Source organism: Nilaparvata lugens, chromosome Y, assembly GCF_014356525.2.
Source record: "Nilaparvata lugens isolate BPH chromosome Y, ASM1435652v1, whole genome shotgun sequence".
NCBI lineage: Eukaryota > Metazoa > Arthropoda > Insecta > Hemiptera > Delphacidae > Nilaparvata > Nilaparvata lugens.
The window spans coordinates 2,911,044-2,926,566 of NC_052519.1; the positions used below are offsets into that span (position 1 = coordinate 2,911,044).

Genomic DNA, 15,523 nt, shown 5'->3' on the forward strand with positions numbered 1-15,523 from the left:
CCAACCTAGTTGACATCAAATTACAATCAGAGCAAGAATCTAAAAGCGCGGTTGCTTTGATAAATTTCCCACTAGAAGATTGAACCAAAACTTCGGCAGTAGGTAACAAGGCGACAGTTGATTGCTGTTGCAAACACAGTGACGAAGTGGAGCTCATTGTGACATGAGAGTTCTTCTGAGGCTGTTCTGCATGAGAAACAGCTTGTTTAGTTGTTTCTGCATTCTGAACCATGACGGAATTCAAACCAGCATTCTTACCCTTGGAGGGAGCAAAAGATTGAGAATGAATAACATTTGAAGTAACATTATAACATAACCTTTTGTCACGGACAGCATTCCAACGATCAGTAACCTGCAACTTCAATAATTCATTACAACGATTTGGAAAATGACCAACAGAATTACAAAAACTACAAGGTGACATAGAAGAGGTAGTAACCTGCATCCTAGCTTGAACATTCGATTGATTTTGATTGAACTTCGGCTTGCTATGAGCACCAACCGAGTTGGATGTACTTTGCTGTACATTTCCTTGATGATGGTTAGCTGAGCTTGAAGCAACAGCTTCCATGATTTTGCATTGTGATTCCAAAAAATTCCAAAATTTATCAATGGTGGGAATGTCGTGTATACCAACACTCTTTTCCCATTCTCGAACAGTAGCAGTATCCAACTGCAACAACATTTTGTGCATGTACAATAAGTCCTTGATTTGGACTCCAAGTTGAAGCGCTTCAAGCGCGGTAATGTGGGACTTGCAAAAGTCAATGAATGCCCGTAATGATTGCGGACAGCTACGTTTTATAGTAGGAGGAGATTCAATTGCCGTGACGTGCCTGGCAGCAATTAATCTCTTATTGTCATACCTCTCCCTTAAGAGGTTCCATGCAAGCTGAAAACCATTTTCGTCAGCTTCAATGTGTTCCACTCTAGCAAGAGCTTCACCACTGAGTGATTGACGAAGATAGAAAAATTTCAATGAGTCATTAATATTATCCTGATTACCAATAATATTGGTAAAAGCACTTGAGAATGCTTGCCATTTTGAAAGCTCCCCATTGAAGCGTGGAAGCGGAATCTGAGGCAACTGAAAATTTGCCAAATGTGAGTTTTGAGATGTTGGCCGCTGGGAAGCACCAGCAGTGGCCTCATTGTTGCGTTGTCTGCTTTCAAAAGCAGTTAATGCAGAGTTTAACTTAGAGGTAATGGAGATAAACTTATTAAGTATTTCAAAATGAGTTGAAGTGTCTCGTGCTTGCAACTCTGAATTCCATAACTGTTCATGGATTTTATCATACTTAATTCTAAGTGAACCTAGTTCGTTTTTGACAGTCAACAATTGATAATAAGTGGCTTCAGTGTCCACAACATAATCGTTATAGTTGGTCATGAACCAATCTATTTCCTGGTGTAAATTGTCTCTTGCATTGGAAAGAGCAGAAGGCTCAGGAAGTGAATCTTTCTCATGATCGGACATGCTTAAAAACTAACAGAAAAACCTGAGTGAACGAAACGATACTGCACTGTAGCAATGCGATTGCTGCGCCAATAAGCAACTTTGGGCGCTGGTCCAGTATGCAGAGAGGCACGCCTGTGCGTTTGAGGCAAGTTGTATCAAGCTTGCTGTGCGGCAAGTCAAGTAGCGAGCTCGCAAGGCGGTGTAGTTTGCCGTGTGTTGTTTTCTCAATGCGCAATAGCCGTCTGTGACCAGTTCAGTGCGGTTCAGTCTCTCAGGGTACAAGATAGTTGATAGCTGGTGCATACACGTCGCAGCGTGCTTTGAGTTGCAGCCAGTACTGAAAATTTGAAACAAGTGTGTGAATGCTTAATATTAAACAATACAAACATACAAAGGTACAATGGAATAAAATATACTCTAGTGTGGGACCTAATCATTGGCGTCAAGTTAGACTATTAGGCACACGGTCACTGAAACCCTAAGGTTTAATGGACCAAGAAATGAGTAATAAAAATTAACAATTATCCTAGGTAAACACTGGATCAAAAATGAACGGGCTGGAGGACCAATTTTTATCCAATTAGTCCAATTAACAATTATCCTAGATAAACACTGGATCAAGAATGCACGGGCCGGAGGACCAATTTTTATGACAGAATCCAAAGTCAGGGCAGTGGACTGTGAATGATAGTTGGTATTAATACCTACAAATAAATCTTTGAATTCTGTGCATAAAAATACTGATAGCTTGAAGTGTTGTAAGTACGCCAATAAAAGACAAAATGAGTCAACAAGATGAGATTTAATAATAATAAAATAATAATAGGCAGATGGCCACATACAAAAACAATTGTAAGTAGATTGAGTCGAAAAAACTTGGGATAATTACAACATGTGATAAAACGTTAGAGAAATACAAAATTTAAATGAAATTAGGTCAATGACATTAATGACCATTGAAGCCTGACAATAATCGAAAAGGTATTATTAATGATACCTGGATTGTGAATATAAATTGAGTGCTATAATGAAAAAGTTACTGCTGCAAAATTCAATCTCAATGATTTACAAAAGGAATAGTAATAAATGACAATAAGCTGTAGATAGTGCTCAATAAATAGAATACATTAATATAGGCGGCATAGGCCTTCAGTGAATTAAATGTCAAGTTAGACATCAATTGAACAACTCAAATATGTGAATGTGCTTGCAAGCCAAGTGTAGCTATCAATACAGTGAAATAATTACTAATATAGATTACGTTAATATAGGCGGCATAGGCCTTCAATGAATTTAATGTCAAGCTAGACATTAATTGAACAATTCAAATATGTGAATGTGCTTGCAAGCCAAGTGTAGCCATCAATACAGTGAATGAAGTAAATATTATAACCTTGATGTTATGTAGGCCAGTGCTCTCAATGAGACATGCACTGTAGCATATTGAATTCATGAAGATAGGCTCGATTGCCAAAAGTATGGACAATTAAATGTTTTTAATTGCCGAAAAAGTTGAATGATAGCTACAAAAATTGTAAAAATGCACATAAAACTGTTTGACTTAGAAATAGAGAGCGTGGTCCATTATCGAAACGCTGTAGCAATTTATGAACAATTATGTAAAACATGCGTAAATGAAAATTGAATAGAACGATTTACGTAACCTGAATAAGATTTGAAGAAGAGATGCAGCCAGGCAGACAGGCAAGGAATCCGCAGTACCCAAAAGAACAGGACATCAGCAAGTGACGATGTGATCTGGCCATGCGATGACAAGAATGGAAGCGTCCACCACAGCAGGCAAATCCCCCAGTGGAAATGTGAGCAGGAGCATGTAGAATTCCAAACGAATAATCCGACTTTCAAGTTGTGGAATTTTTAGAATGATTTCCAAACGGTAGAGATGATGAACTTGAAAGTTTGAGTTTCAAGAGGTGAAGCCAATTGTTAGAAGAATGGCAATAGACGCCCACACGAGGTTGTGATCTAGAAAGTAAGATGCCTAAAGACAAAATAAATTCCAAAAAATCGAATAGTACAAATATTAAAATTGAAATGACAAATAACACGATGAATAATATAAAAAACCAACTTGATTATAGCAGTGCCGTAGAACCGTGACTGTGACGTCACCAGACAGCGCAGACGGAAAATGACGACATGATGTCTACGTAGTAGCGGAACGAGTAACAAGTGGAACCGTTACAAAAAATGCTTTGTCAGATTTTACAATCTCTTTAAGGTCTTTGGTTGTTATGGTATGTTGTTATGTTATGTTACTGTTAAATGTTATTTGTTGTATAATTGAGAAGTTGATATTATGGTAATTATTCATATTGAATGAAAAAGACTAAGAAATTGTCGAAAACCACAGATTTATTGATACTTAGAAAGACCGGTTCCGGTTATTACACCATTGTCAATCTCTGATAAACTAAAACTAAAAAATGTTTTAGTTTATCAGAGATTGAGAATGGTGTAATAACCAAAACCGGTCTTTCTAAGTATCAATAAATCTGTGGTTTTTGACAATTTCTTAGTCTTTTTCATTCAATGTTAAATGTTAAGCTAATGTTTTTAGTAGATGAATTTCAACACGTTGCTTTAGTGGGCTAGAACAGTAAATAGTAGAATAATATATTTTTAATATACATTCTCATGTTTTCGATCACTCACCGATAGGTGTATCCTCGCGAATGGTGATATTGGTGGTCTCTCCGACAAAGTACGGATTGTTGTCGTTTTCGTCGAGCACCTGAATGAAGACGTCGACGAAGGAGGAGCGGGAGGGAACGCCTGAGTCGGTGGCACGCACAGTCATGTTGAGCCAGGCCACCTGTTCGTGGTCTATGCGGCTGGCCACCAGCATCTCACCCGTCTCCCTGTCCAGGTGAACCAGGTCTGTCATCGATTGAGGGCCTACAATACGCAACAAACAAACTATCAACTGAACTATACAATTTTATGACCAGGTCACTCCCGTGTTATCGGATGGGTGTAGTCGTAAGGCCCATTGACGGCTTAAATGATATATTTACATCTATTTCACTACTCATCTATTTCACTATCCATGACAAACTGCAAGTAATAGTCCGTATTTTAACTATTTTCAACGATACTACAATCTAATTTTGGAATATTTTGATATATTCAGGTGAGGTGAAACTTCCATCAGGGACTCCCCTCCAATAAAAGCCATTCGAATATTATCATTATTAACACTATCGTCATCATAAACCATGCCTTTGCAGGACAAGATCTGTGATGATCCTTACACGGCCCAGTCGTGACCCGCAAACTACTCATTATAACAGGGTTTCAACTAAACACTCCAAGTGGTTCGGATATCCTGAGATACCATAGAATCATAATATTTCAATCTGTTTCCATCTTCACGAACTTGCCCACGAAACCCTATTTTTGCGACATAAGAAGCCGTAATAGTTAAAAACATACTACGTTATTATTCTTCAATCCTCAATAATTTAAACGTGAGCTACAGTTGTATCACATTTTGTAAGACTCTCACACTGAAAAGAGATGTAATACAAATTTAGTTTATCTGCCAAAACATACAATAAAAAACTCAAGAAACCTAACATGATACAACCGAATGTGATAATATATACATTTTCTGCGTGGGGTCCAAATGACCGATTCCAATTTGCCCGAAATTATTATTTTGTCGCAAAAGATCGAAAATTGAAGAATCCCAAATGGTAGAATTGAAACTTGTACTTTCCCAAATGGTCGAATCCCAAATGATCGAAAAGTTTTAATAGTAATCCCATTTGGCCGAAAATCTCAACTGTCGCAAAAGGTCGAAAATTTGATTTTCCCATCTGACCGATTCTCAAAAAGTCGAATCCCATTTGAGATTCATTTGGGATTCGACCATTTGGGAAAGTACAAGTTTCAATTCTACCATTTGGGATTCTTCAATTTTCGATCTTTTGCGACAAAATATTAATTTCGGCCAAATTGGGATAGGTCATTTGGCATGCCACCCATTTTCTGAATAATAAACTTGCTAATTGATAAACATTTTTTATCACCAAAAATTCATCCATTCAATCGCAGTCTTTATTTAAAACATAATCTACATCACCCAAAAATCCACCAGCAAAATTATTTTTCATATTAATATTCATTATTAGGTCAAGAAATTTTTTTAATAATAAACTTGCTGATTGATATACATTATTTATCACTAAAAATTCATCCATTCAATCACAGTCTTTAAAACAAAGTCTACATCAACAAAAAAACCACCAGCAAAATTATTTTTCTTATTAATATTCATTATTAGGTCAAGAAAATTACTACATTGAAAAGAAACAGAAAACAGGTGCTAGTGCTAGCCCAAATACTCTTTTATTCATAAATCTATTTCATTAAGTTCTCCAAAGTAGGGTTATCTTAATCACAAATAAATCATTTTATGAGCTCAAATTGATTCATCCAATCGTATATACGTCTTTATTTGAAGCTTACCAAAAATTCTGTTAGCATCTTTCTTATTATTTGATGCTTATTTCACTAAAAAATAATATATATTACATTGAATAATTTTTTTTGTAAGCAAATAAAAGTAATCCGATCAAATGAGCATAATGATTATTTCACTAATTTTGATCAAACTGATTTCGAGGAAAATAACATTTATTCTAATGTTGAGTTCAATAAAATTTATTCACCTTCAAGAGAGTACGAGATGGTTCGATTCTTATCGGCGTCATCAGCCACAATGTTGACAATGGTGATCCCATTCTGGCTGTTCTCGGTGATGGAGCGTCGGTAGAATGGTTTGCGGAACTGAGGATTGTTGTCATTCTCATCTTCAATTACAATTGTTAAGACGGCTGTAAACAAAACAGAAAACAGTGGGATGAAAAAGAAATTTTCATCTGTTGAAACGAATTTTAATTTGTTTTGTCAGTTGTGGAGCGATTCCAAAAATATATCATTTATTCATATGCAAAAAATACAATCCAGTTAAAAACAACAGGCATTTGCCCAAAACTGCTTCAAACCTTAATTTGGAATACACAGTATTCCAAGTATTATATCTTTTTAAATATATGTTAATAAAGTTGAACTAGTAGTTCTGCGAACAGTAGACCTCGCTCATGAATACAACTTTCAATCTAATGAGAAGGGCCAGTACAGTAAGTACAGTATATTGTGAAGATTTAGCCATGTCATCTATTATTTTCTCCATTGAAAATGCTAGAGACACTGCTTGCAGGGACACCTTTATATCGTCTCCATATTTACAATATAAACATATATTACAACTTTTCTAATAATTAATTATAAGAAATCGGTCAACTGACGGAAAAATGGAATATGCAGTAGACAATCTAGATGATGAATCGTCTCACAGACGATGGTGAGATGGAAAATGATTCTAAATAAGATGAGTTTGTTGGTGACAATGACAGGAGGTTGCTAATGATGTGGATTCATGAAAAGTGGATTCAATGTTATGGCTTGTTATGCCTATGCAGGATGTTAATGCTCACAAATCGAAAAAGTGGGAACATTAATTGCTGTATCTTCAAAGATACGAAAAAGTAACTTTTGAGGTTAGTTTACGGTTTTGTAAATATTACAAAAAACCATAGGTCTTACCAAAAATCGTTACACATACGTTTCTGCGCCTTGTTTCAAAGAACTTCCATACCAAATTTCATTCAAATCGGACAATAACTGCGACTGTAACTGCGGTACAAACAAACAAACAGACAAAAGCCAATCGAGTCGAAACTAAGAACTCAGCTTCGCTTCGGTCAAAAAGAAGAGAAACAAAGATATCCTTTCACGACAGAGATAGGCAGTAAGTCTATCACACAGCATAAAACCTTAGGCCGTCCAATGCTTCCCTTTTTATATCTATTTTTTGTTCGAACTTTGAACGTTAAAAATACAGTAGCTCAAAAACTTCCAACGAAACAAAGTATATCCTACAAAAATCCTTGACGACTTCAGTAAAAATCTAATCTTTTCGTTTTCCCAGATTCACGACACTTTCTGAAAGTGCTCTTCGCCAACGCTGACCTTTTTGACAATTTGGGATTTCTTTCAATAATTGGCTAAATGAAATAAGAACATTTTCATTTTGTCCATTCCACATGTATTTTCGATACTCGCACAGTATAAGTCAGCTTTGTAATGTGACCAGTGTATCCAAGAAACCATGATCCTACAAACAATACACATAAATTGACAAAATCCGTGTCTTTATTTCAGTATGGACCAGTTTTACAATATCAATAGCGAATCTTTGAAATGTATTATTTACTTATTAGTCATTTATTTCAATAGGACAACTTCAAAGTTTAATTCAATCCAACCCTTTATTTCCAAAGCAAAAACATTTTACAAGCAATTACATATTCAAGTAAATAGTACATAGAATTACTAGTACCTTAATCTATTTGAAAACAACTTTATCAATCACATTATTTGCTAGCTCTGCTGTACGTGAATGTGGCGCTGAGGCACAGACAATGAATCATTTAAAATTAGAATGCCCAATTTTAAAATTTAATGGAAACCTTGACGAGGTTCATCAAGCAACACCAGTTTTCATCCAATGGCTTGTCGCACTGAATTTAACCATAGAGAAACGATAGCATAAGATATCCCATAGTATAGTGCGTTTATGTCGCAACTTTTACTGTTATCCCAAGCCGATAGTTCACGTAGTTCTTTCCTAAGCAGCTTTGTGACGCTGGTAGTCTCTCAAATTGTGCCGTTCATACACTATCACCCCAACAACACAGTAAAAATTGACAATAATCGACAGTAATCGGCTTGAGATAACAGTAAAAGTTGCGACATAAATTCCCTATACCATGGGTTATCTACTTACGCTATTGTTTCTCTATGATTTAACTGAGTGAAGTTTGTTATGTTTGTGTTATGTTTGACACTTTAGTCGAGTCTAAAAGAAAAATTGTACTAGTATTGTATGTATTTTACTAAGAAGTATTACAACAATTGCTATATCACATCTATTTCCATTAATTTCATTACTTATGACATTATTTGACTACACAGAGAGTGAGACCTGTGAGCCATGAAGACGCTTAACGATGTCGATATATTTTGTAAAATATTATGACAGATAAATTCTTGATTCTTACCGGTATCGGTCTGCACACCGGTAGTCGACCCCAGATCCTCGACCCGGATCGCCAGCCGGATGGTCTCCACACGCTCCCTGTCCAGCAGCCGCACCACCTTCAATTCAATCCAACTCATTATTTTTTGTTACAGGCTATACAACAGAAAACATTCACAATAGTCATCTACATAGAATACATAAAATTATAACATTCATTTAAAAACCTACTCCCAGTTGCACAAAGGTCGGTTAACTTTAACGTTGAGGTCGTTTTGTTAATCGGCGTTAATCTTCATATTTAAACGTAGATAGATAGATAGATAATTGTCTTTCATTTTCACTTTACAACATTACAAAAAGTGATGTGGGCGAAGTTTAGGCAACAAGAGCCCCCTCTTCCACTTAACCCACGATGTTATTGGTAACATGAAAAAAATATAAATAAAAATATACCTTAATCATACAACATTTCACAATGAAGCCAAAATATCAATTACAATTCCAATAAAGCAACTAAATTAATACCTAAATTATAAATCAAATGAATGAAAAAGAAACAGAAAACAAAAAGCAAGAAATCTTCATAGTGGATAAATATCATAATTACACAAATGAGGGGCCTAGATGCAAAAGTCACATTCTCCATTTTTTTGAGAAATTGAGTTATTTATATGGCTGTGTTCGTATTGTGTATTGTGTTTGTATCACATTTACCAGTCGATGTTTTGCAGCAAGACTCACACTCTCCAGTTAAGCCAATCACAGGGCATCTGAAGGTTGCAAAGCATCATGGGTGTGCTCAGTTCATTGCTCTCAGTGCTCTGTTTCGGTCTGCACTTTTGTTGGTTAGATTAATTTGTTTTGATCGTCCACTTTAATTTGTTATATTATTATTTTGAATTAGTTCAATATCCAAGTAGTAAGAAATTCAATGGAAGAACAAGTCAAGATTTCTACTGGACTGACTAGAAAGAAGAAAATATCTCTTGATAAGTGTAAGCGAAATGCTGCAAAAAAAGCAAGGTAAGAATTTGTAAGCTTAAGCCTTTAAGTGTTTTAGCATAGTTTTGAATATGTTTCTAAATTGAAATCTTACATACGGCTGCCTAGAAAAACAACTAGAACCAAGGGAAATATTACTATATTTTTCATGAGGATGAAGAAGAGCCTTGAGAGCCTTTTCCAGAAATAAATTACAGCAATGTTTGATGTCGAACAGAAATTACTAATAATATTTCAAGCTTATTAGTTTCTACTGCTATGGACAGTTTTTTTACTATGTAAACATGTATGAAAATACTCTTGTTTATTTTTCCATGGTTATTCCTCCTGGTAAGAATGTTATCACAAATCACTTGAGATTTAATTTTCTTGGTTCTAGTTGTATCCCATCTATTTTGGTACAAAACTTACATTCTCCATGTGCGTTTGCTTCAAAATTCACATTTAACCAAATTTTGCTGCAAAACTCACACTTTGTGTATTTTGAAGTTGAATTCCTGTTTTATTTAATTCAACAACTTATTGAAGTTGTGTGCAAGTAGTTGGTATGGTTTCAAGCTTTGCTTGAGAAAAAAACTTGCAACAATATCCTTATTTTATCATTAGGAAACAGTTTTTTGCGGTTTCCCAAAAATTTAGAAAAGTGGAGACTTTTGCATCTAGGCCCCTCAAATATCCACTCACACATACACCACACACACACACACGCACACATTCACATCTCTAAAGAATACAGTACAAAACCGCCTAGCGAAGCCCTCCCCTCCCCCCTGATCCACTCCACAACAGCCGCACTGAACCGGCGATAACTGTCGAGCAGTCTAATATGAGCTGGCAGTTGCACGTAAGTACAACTGGGAGTGAGACTTGATAACTTTTTTTAGCAAAGTGAAAATATGAGAACAGACCTTAAGCCGTCCGTCGAGCGGATTGAGCTCGAATGCGGCGACAAAGTCGAACTCAGCCGCTTTGACGAGTGTGCCCTCCTCGCTGCGAGCCTCGCAGCTGTCCGCGTCCAGGGTGTATCGCAGCACCGGGCTCTCGTCCGGGTCCTGGGCAACCACTCTGTGCACCACTTGACCCACCTGTACAATCGTCAACCCAAATCGTCAAACTCTTCATTTGTTCAATAAAATCGTACAATTTTCAAAACAAAATACCATAAAAATACTTAATTCAAACCTAAAATTGATATATTATGCTCAACATACAGTGTTACCCAAGAAAGTTGTAACAGCTGAAGACCATAGTTTCTAAATAAAATGTCTCATATCGACCTCACTTTTCCATTTTATATAAAGATTTTTCTAGAAAACTATGAGTCAAAATCTAATTCCAAGGACATGGTTGGAAAGAGGAAGAAATTTCCAATATTCATATAATCTTCTCCTTTGTTTCACGTTTTCGAACTTTTTATAAGCGCTAAAAATTGACAAAGTACATTCGTTGAGTTCAAGACCAAATTTCAAACTGTTTGATCGCTCGAAAGCTAAGATCGATATAATAAAATTTCATTGGACATTTTTTATTGCAAATTTTTAATGTGGAATCTGAATTTTCATTGCTATCGGCTGTTACACCTTTCGTGGGACACTCTGAATGAATATTCAGGACAATAGGGCTGAGTTTTAAATAACTAGAACAGAAAAGAAAGGAGTGCCACAAGGAACTATACTTGGTCGAATATTGTTGTCACTGTATATTAATGACTTGCCTGGAAATTTACCCTCAACCGTAAACAGCGTATGATTTGCTGACGATGCTAATTTTCTACTGACAGGTGATACATTAGAAGGATTACAAATTGAAGGAGAAGAAGTAAACAAGTGCATGAAGGAGTGGTATGAGGCTAATGAGTTGACAATCAACGTAAAGAAAACATCCTATATGAGCTTCAATATTGACCATTCGGTTCGGACACACCAATAACTTTAATTTTGCTGTGGATTCAACAAGTATAATGCCAGTGGAAGAATGTGGATTGTTGGATTCAATGTTGACTGAAGTGGAACAATCAGAATGATCAGGTGGTAAAAAGGCTCAATACAACAGGGTTTGCAATATCAAGATTGATAAGGGAGGTGAACCAGAGAATAGTTCGAATAGCGTACTATGGATATTTCCAGCCAGCTCTAACGTATGGCTTGATATTCTGGGTGCGGCACCCGCTTTATTGATGGCCTTCAGAGTGCAAAAACGGCTACTGAGAATGATGTTCAGGAAGCCACCAAGAACCCCATGAAGAGAGTTATTCAGGAAGCTAAGAACCGTTGCCATGTCTGTATATCCATGAATTTGCATTGCATCTGCATTGTATGAATTTTCCCGCAAGGACGAGTGGACTAGTGGACTACAGGCGCTACTGTATATGATTACAACACACGGGCAAGGAATATGCTGAGACTCCAACCTCATCGAAAAAGATTTTTTGAAGCTAAGCCAGAGCATGTCAGTCGAAGGATCTTGAACTGTGGAAATTCTGGATACTTCAAATAGCAGAACATTCAAGAGACTAGTGAGGAATTGGCTAAAAGAGAGATGTTTTTACAGTTCGATGGAGTTTTTCTCATATACATGTGAGAAATGAACCTAGTGGAATTATAATAGTTAAGATGATGTCATCTTTATTTTTGACTCCAAATATTCACGGACATTTTGATGACCTGACAAATTGTATAATTTTTTATTGTAAAAGAAATAGTACAGGCTCAGCCTAGTTTTTCCTCCAATGTCATAATTGTATTATGATTATAGTATTTTATACAATAAATGAATAAACTGACAAATGCGAAACATTGAATGTGAACGTACATGCATGAATAAATATTATCATTATTATTATTAAATATAAGCTAAAATTAGCTTCATGGGGTAGTCACAAAATTATAATAGGAAATCTTAGTAGATTCTCACTTCATGTATGATAGATATAAGATGATATATGTATAATGATTCATTCAATTTGTAAAACCTATCATTCATGTAATGTGAGAGAAATTTGAATAAAAAAATTAAAAGGTACTCGATTGAGCGTTGCCAACGTATGGCTGAATTAGCTTTAACAATTTGATTGGTAGCTTGACTGACCCTAGTGTTCTCCTTGATGCGCACAGTCCCGGGTTCGGCAAGCACAGGCGGCTTATTGTTGACATCATCGATCGTGATCTGCACGGGAACAGTTGCGCTGAGCTGGTGCGCGCCAATTCCGCCGTCGAGCGCCACAATGACCAGCGCGTAACGCAGCGTGCGCGGCTGCGTGCCGTCCGGGTCGAGACTCGCGCCGCGCGCCACCCGAATCACGCCGGTCGCCACGTCCATGGTGAACTTGTCGCCGGCGCCCGATTGGATGCGGTACACCACCACGTTGTTCGGCGGCGAGCCGTCACCGTCCCACGCGTTCACCTACCAAACACAAACATTCATTTCATTTGATGACACACAGTTCATTTATTTATTCATTAATTCACCTCCCAACAGTAGAACACTTATTTTTCAGAGAAAAATAACACTAGAATAACAAATAAAAGCAGTTCATAAAAATGATTGGGGATCGCCAACAAGCACAGTCCTTAACTGTTCCTCTCCCGAATTTTTGATTCATATACTGGTCCAAGAAGTAGGTTATGTTTCTTTCACTTAATAAATTTATGTCAACTTTCAGTGTAAACATAAAAAATTGAGTTCAATAGATTAAATGGAGGACAGAAATTTATTATCTGTAGCTTCAATGGTTTATTAATGGTTACAAATATTATTAATGGTTACAAAGCGTCTCTCTCTCTCTCGTACTAATTCAATCAATCAATAATGTTATTCAATGGTTATATTATTATTATTAATGGTTACAGAGCGTCTCTCTCTCTCTCTCGTACTAATTCAATCAATCAATAATGTTATTCAATGGTTATATTATTATTATTAATGGTTACAGAGCGTCTCTCTCTCTCTCTCGTACTAATTCAATCAATCAATAACGTTGTTCAACACAAACACTAAAAAAATCAAATACAAATTTCAAATAAAAATACAAAAAACAAGCTTCATGGTGTGCTTAAATGATTGAGAGTAGGAAAAATACCAAGCCAATTATGGTTTCCCTTGTAATAGGTTGATGAAGGGTAGAAAAGTACGGAACGAAGAGTGAAGTGGGAAGAAAGGGAGAGGAATAGAGAAAAAAGACAAGCTAAGTTTGTAAGCGAGTCCACTTCTAACAAATATAGGCTGGAGAAATGTCATTGCATTCATTGGTATGAGCAGAAATCTTGAGTCTCATACGTCGATATGGAAGAAAAAGTTACTTTTTTTTATCTAGTTCAATTTCTCTACTAACCTTAGGGCTGGTTTCCGAGCTCGGGATTCAGGTAAGTTCTAAACTTTATACAGCTGGAGTCAGAAAATTGACTTTCCGAAACGGGGCGTAGTCGTAGTACATAGTCGCAGCAAAATAAATCTTTATTTTCTCATTTCCATAATTGGGAACGTTTTTCTTTGACGAAATGTAACATTCCTAAACTAGTAGTTCTGTGAACAGTAGACCTCACGCAGTATTCTCATCCACAAGTACCTGATTGAAACTATAGACGTTATGGAAATACAGCAATAGACTGGCTTCTCCACACATCTGTCTAATCACTTGTCAGCTGATTTATGATGAATAATTCTGTAGTCTGATTTTCACTCTAATAGTGGCGTATGAAGGAGGCTCCTTTTTCCTTTTATATTATCCTTGAAATGCAAAATTTCCAAAAACCTTGTATATACGTCGACGCGCAATTAAAGAAGGAACATACCTGTCAAATCTCATGAAAATCTATTACCGCGTTTCGCCGTAAATGCGCAACATATAAACATTTAAACATTCAAACATTAAGAGAAATGCCAAACCATCGACTTGAATCTTAGACCTCACTTCGCTCGGTCAATAATTCAAAATAGCTGAAACTACACTTTTCTCTTTATTTTATTTTGTGTTCAATTTCTAGTTTTTCGAAATTCAATTTAAACGTGGACTGCGACTACGTCCCGTTTCGGAAGCCAATTTTCTGACTCCAGTTGTTTAAAGTTAGCTAAATCCCGAGCTCGGAAACCGGCTGTGAAAGTATTCCTAAGGTCTATTATTTTAGTTCTAAGATAGATAAACTGCTTCCTTGAACAATCAATATTGGTGTGGGCACATCAACATTGGAAACATATCTGTTGAATCTGTGAGAAAATGGTCCGGAACAAGGTATATTATTTTTGTACTTAAATAAACTGCCTTCTTGAATAATCAATATTGGCGTGAAGTGTAACATATCTGTTTGCAGTGGCCTTAAATTATAATTAGTGACGATTGAGCTGCGAGAAGAATGTGATTTATATTTTATCAAGTATTCATTATAATAAATAAATCACACTACACTGTACACTTACTTGTAGAACAGAACTGCCTTCAGACAGATCTTCGGGTATAGTTTTCTCATAGCTGTCGACCTCGAACTGGGGCGCAAAGTCGTTGACATCATGGATGTAGATGGTGACAGGCACCTCGGAGTGGAGGGGGGGAGAGCCCATGTCCGTGGCCCTCACCTTCAGGTGGACGGGAAACGGATTCAACGCCTTTTGACCGCCTCCTCTGGGCAGCCGCTCAAAGTCAATGCGACCCATCAGCTTTAGAGTGCCTGTCGCCGGGTCTATTGTGAAGTTGGCCTTGGAGCGGTCCCACTCCGAGATGCTGTATGTTATTCGACTGTTTTTTGTGCCTGTCAAAGTAATAGGAAGTTAATCTAATGAAGTATTTTAGTAGGGCTACTTGAATGTTTAATTGTAGAAATTAACCCTTGTAATATTTTCAACTTCAGAAACTGATTTTTTAAGATATAAAGATATATCATAGGTCTAGAAACATGTAGAATAGAATAGATTTGTGGCTTGGTGTAAAAACTACCAAT

The 15,523-nt window shown here is 36.5% G+C and overlaps 1 protein-coding gene across 1 annotated transcript in view; it reads right to left on the bottom strand.

The window, feature by feature from the left end:
* LOC120355187 (cadherin-23-like) overlaps positions 1–15,523 on the bottom strand; it is a 65,288-nt gene that overhangs the window by 48,431 nt on the left and 1,334 nt on the right. The window contains 6 exon segments of the mRNA XM_039443514.1: positions 4,136–4,378; positions 6,157–6,321; positions 8,611–8,707; positions 10,502–10,678; positions 12,681–12,995; positions 15,006–15,334. Coding sequence (XP_039299448.1) covers positions 4,136–4,378; positions 6,157–6,321; positions 8,611–8,707; positions 10,502–10,678; positions 12,681–12,995; positions 15,006–15,334 — 1,326 coding nt within the window.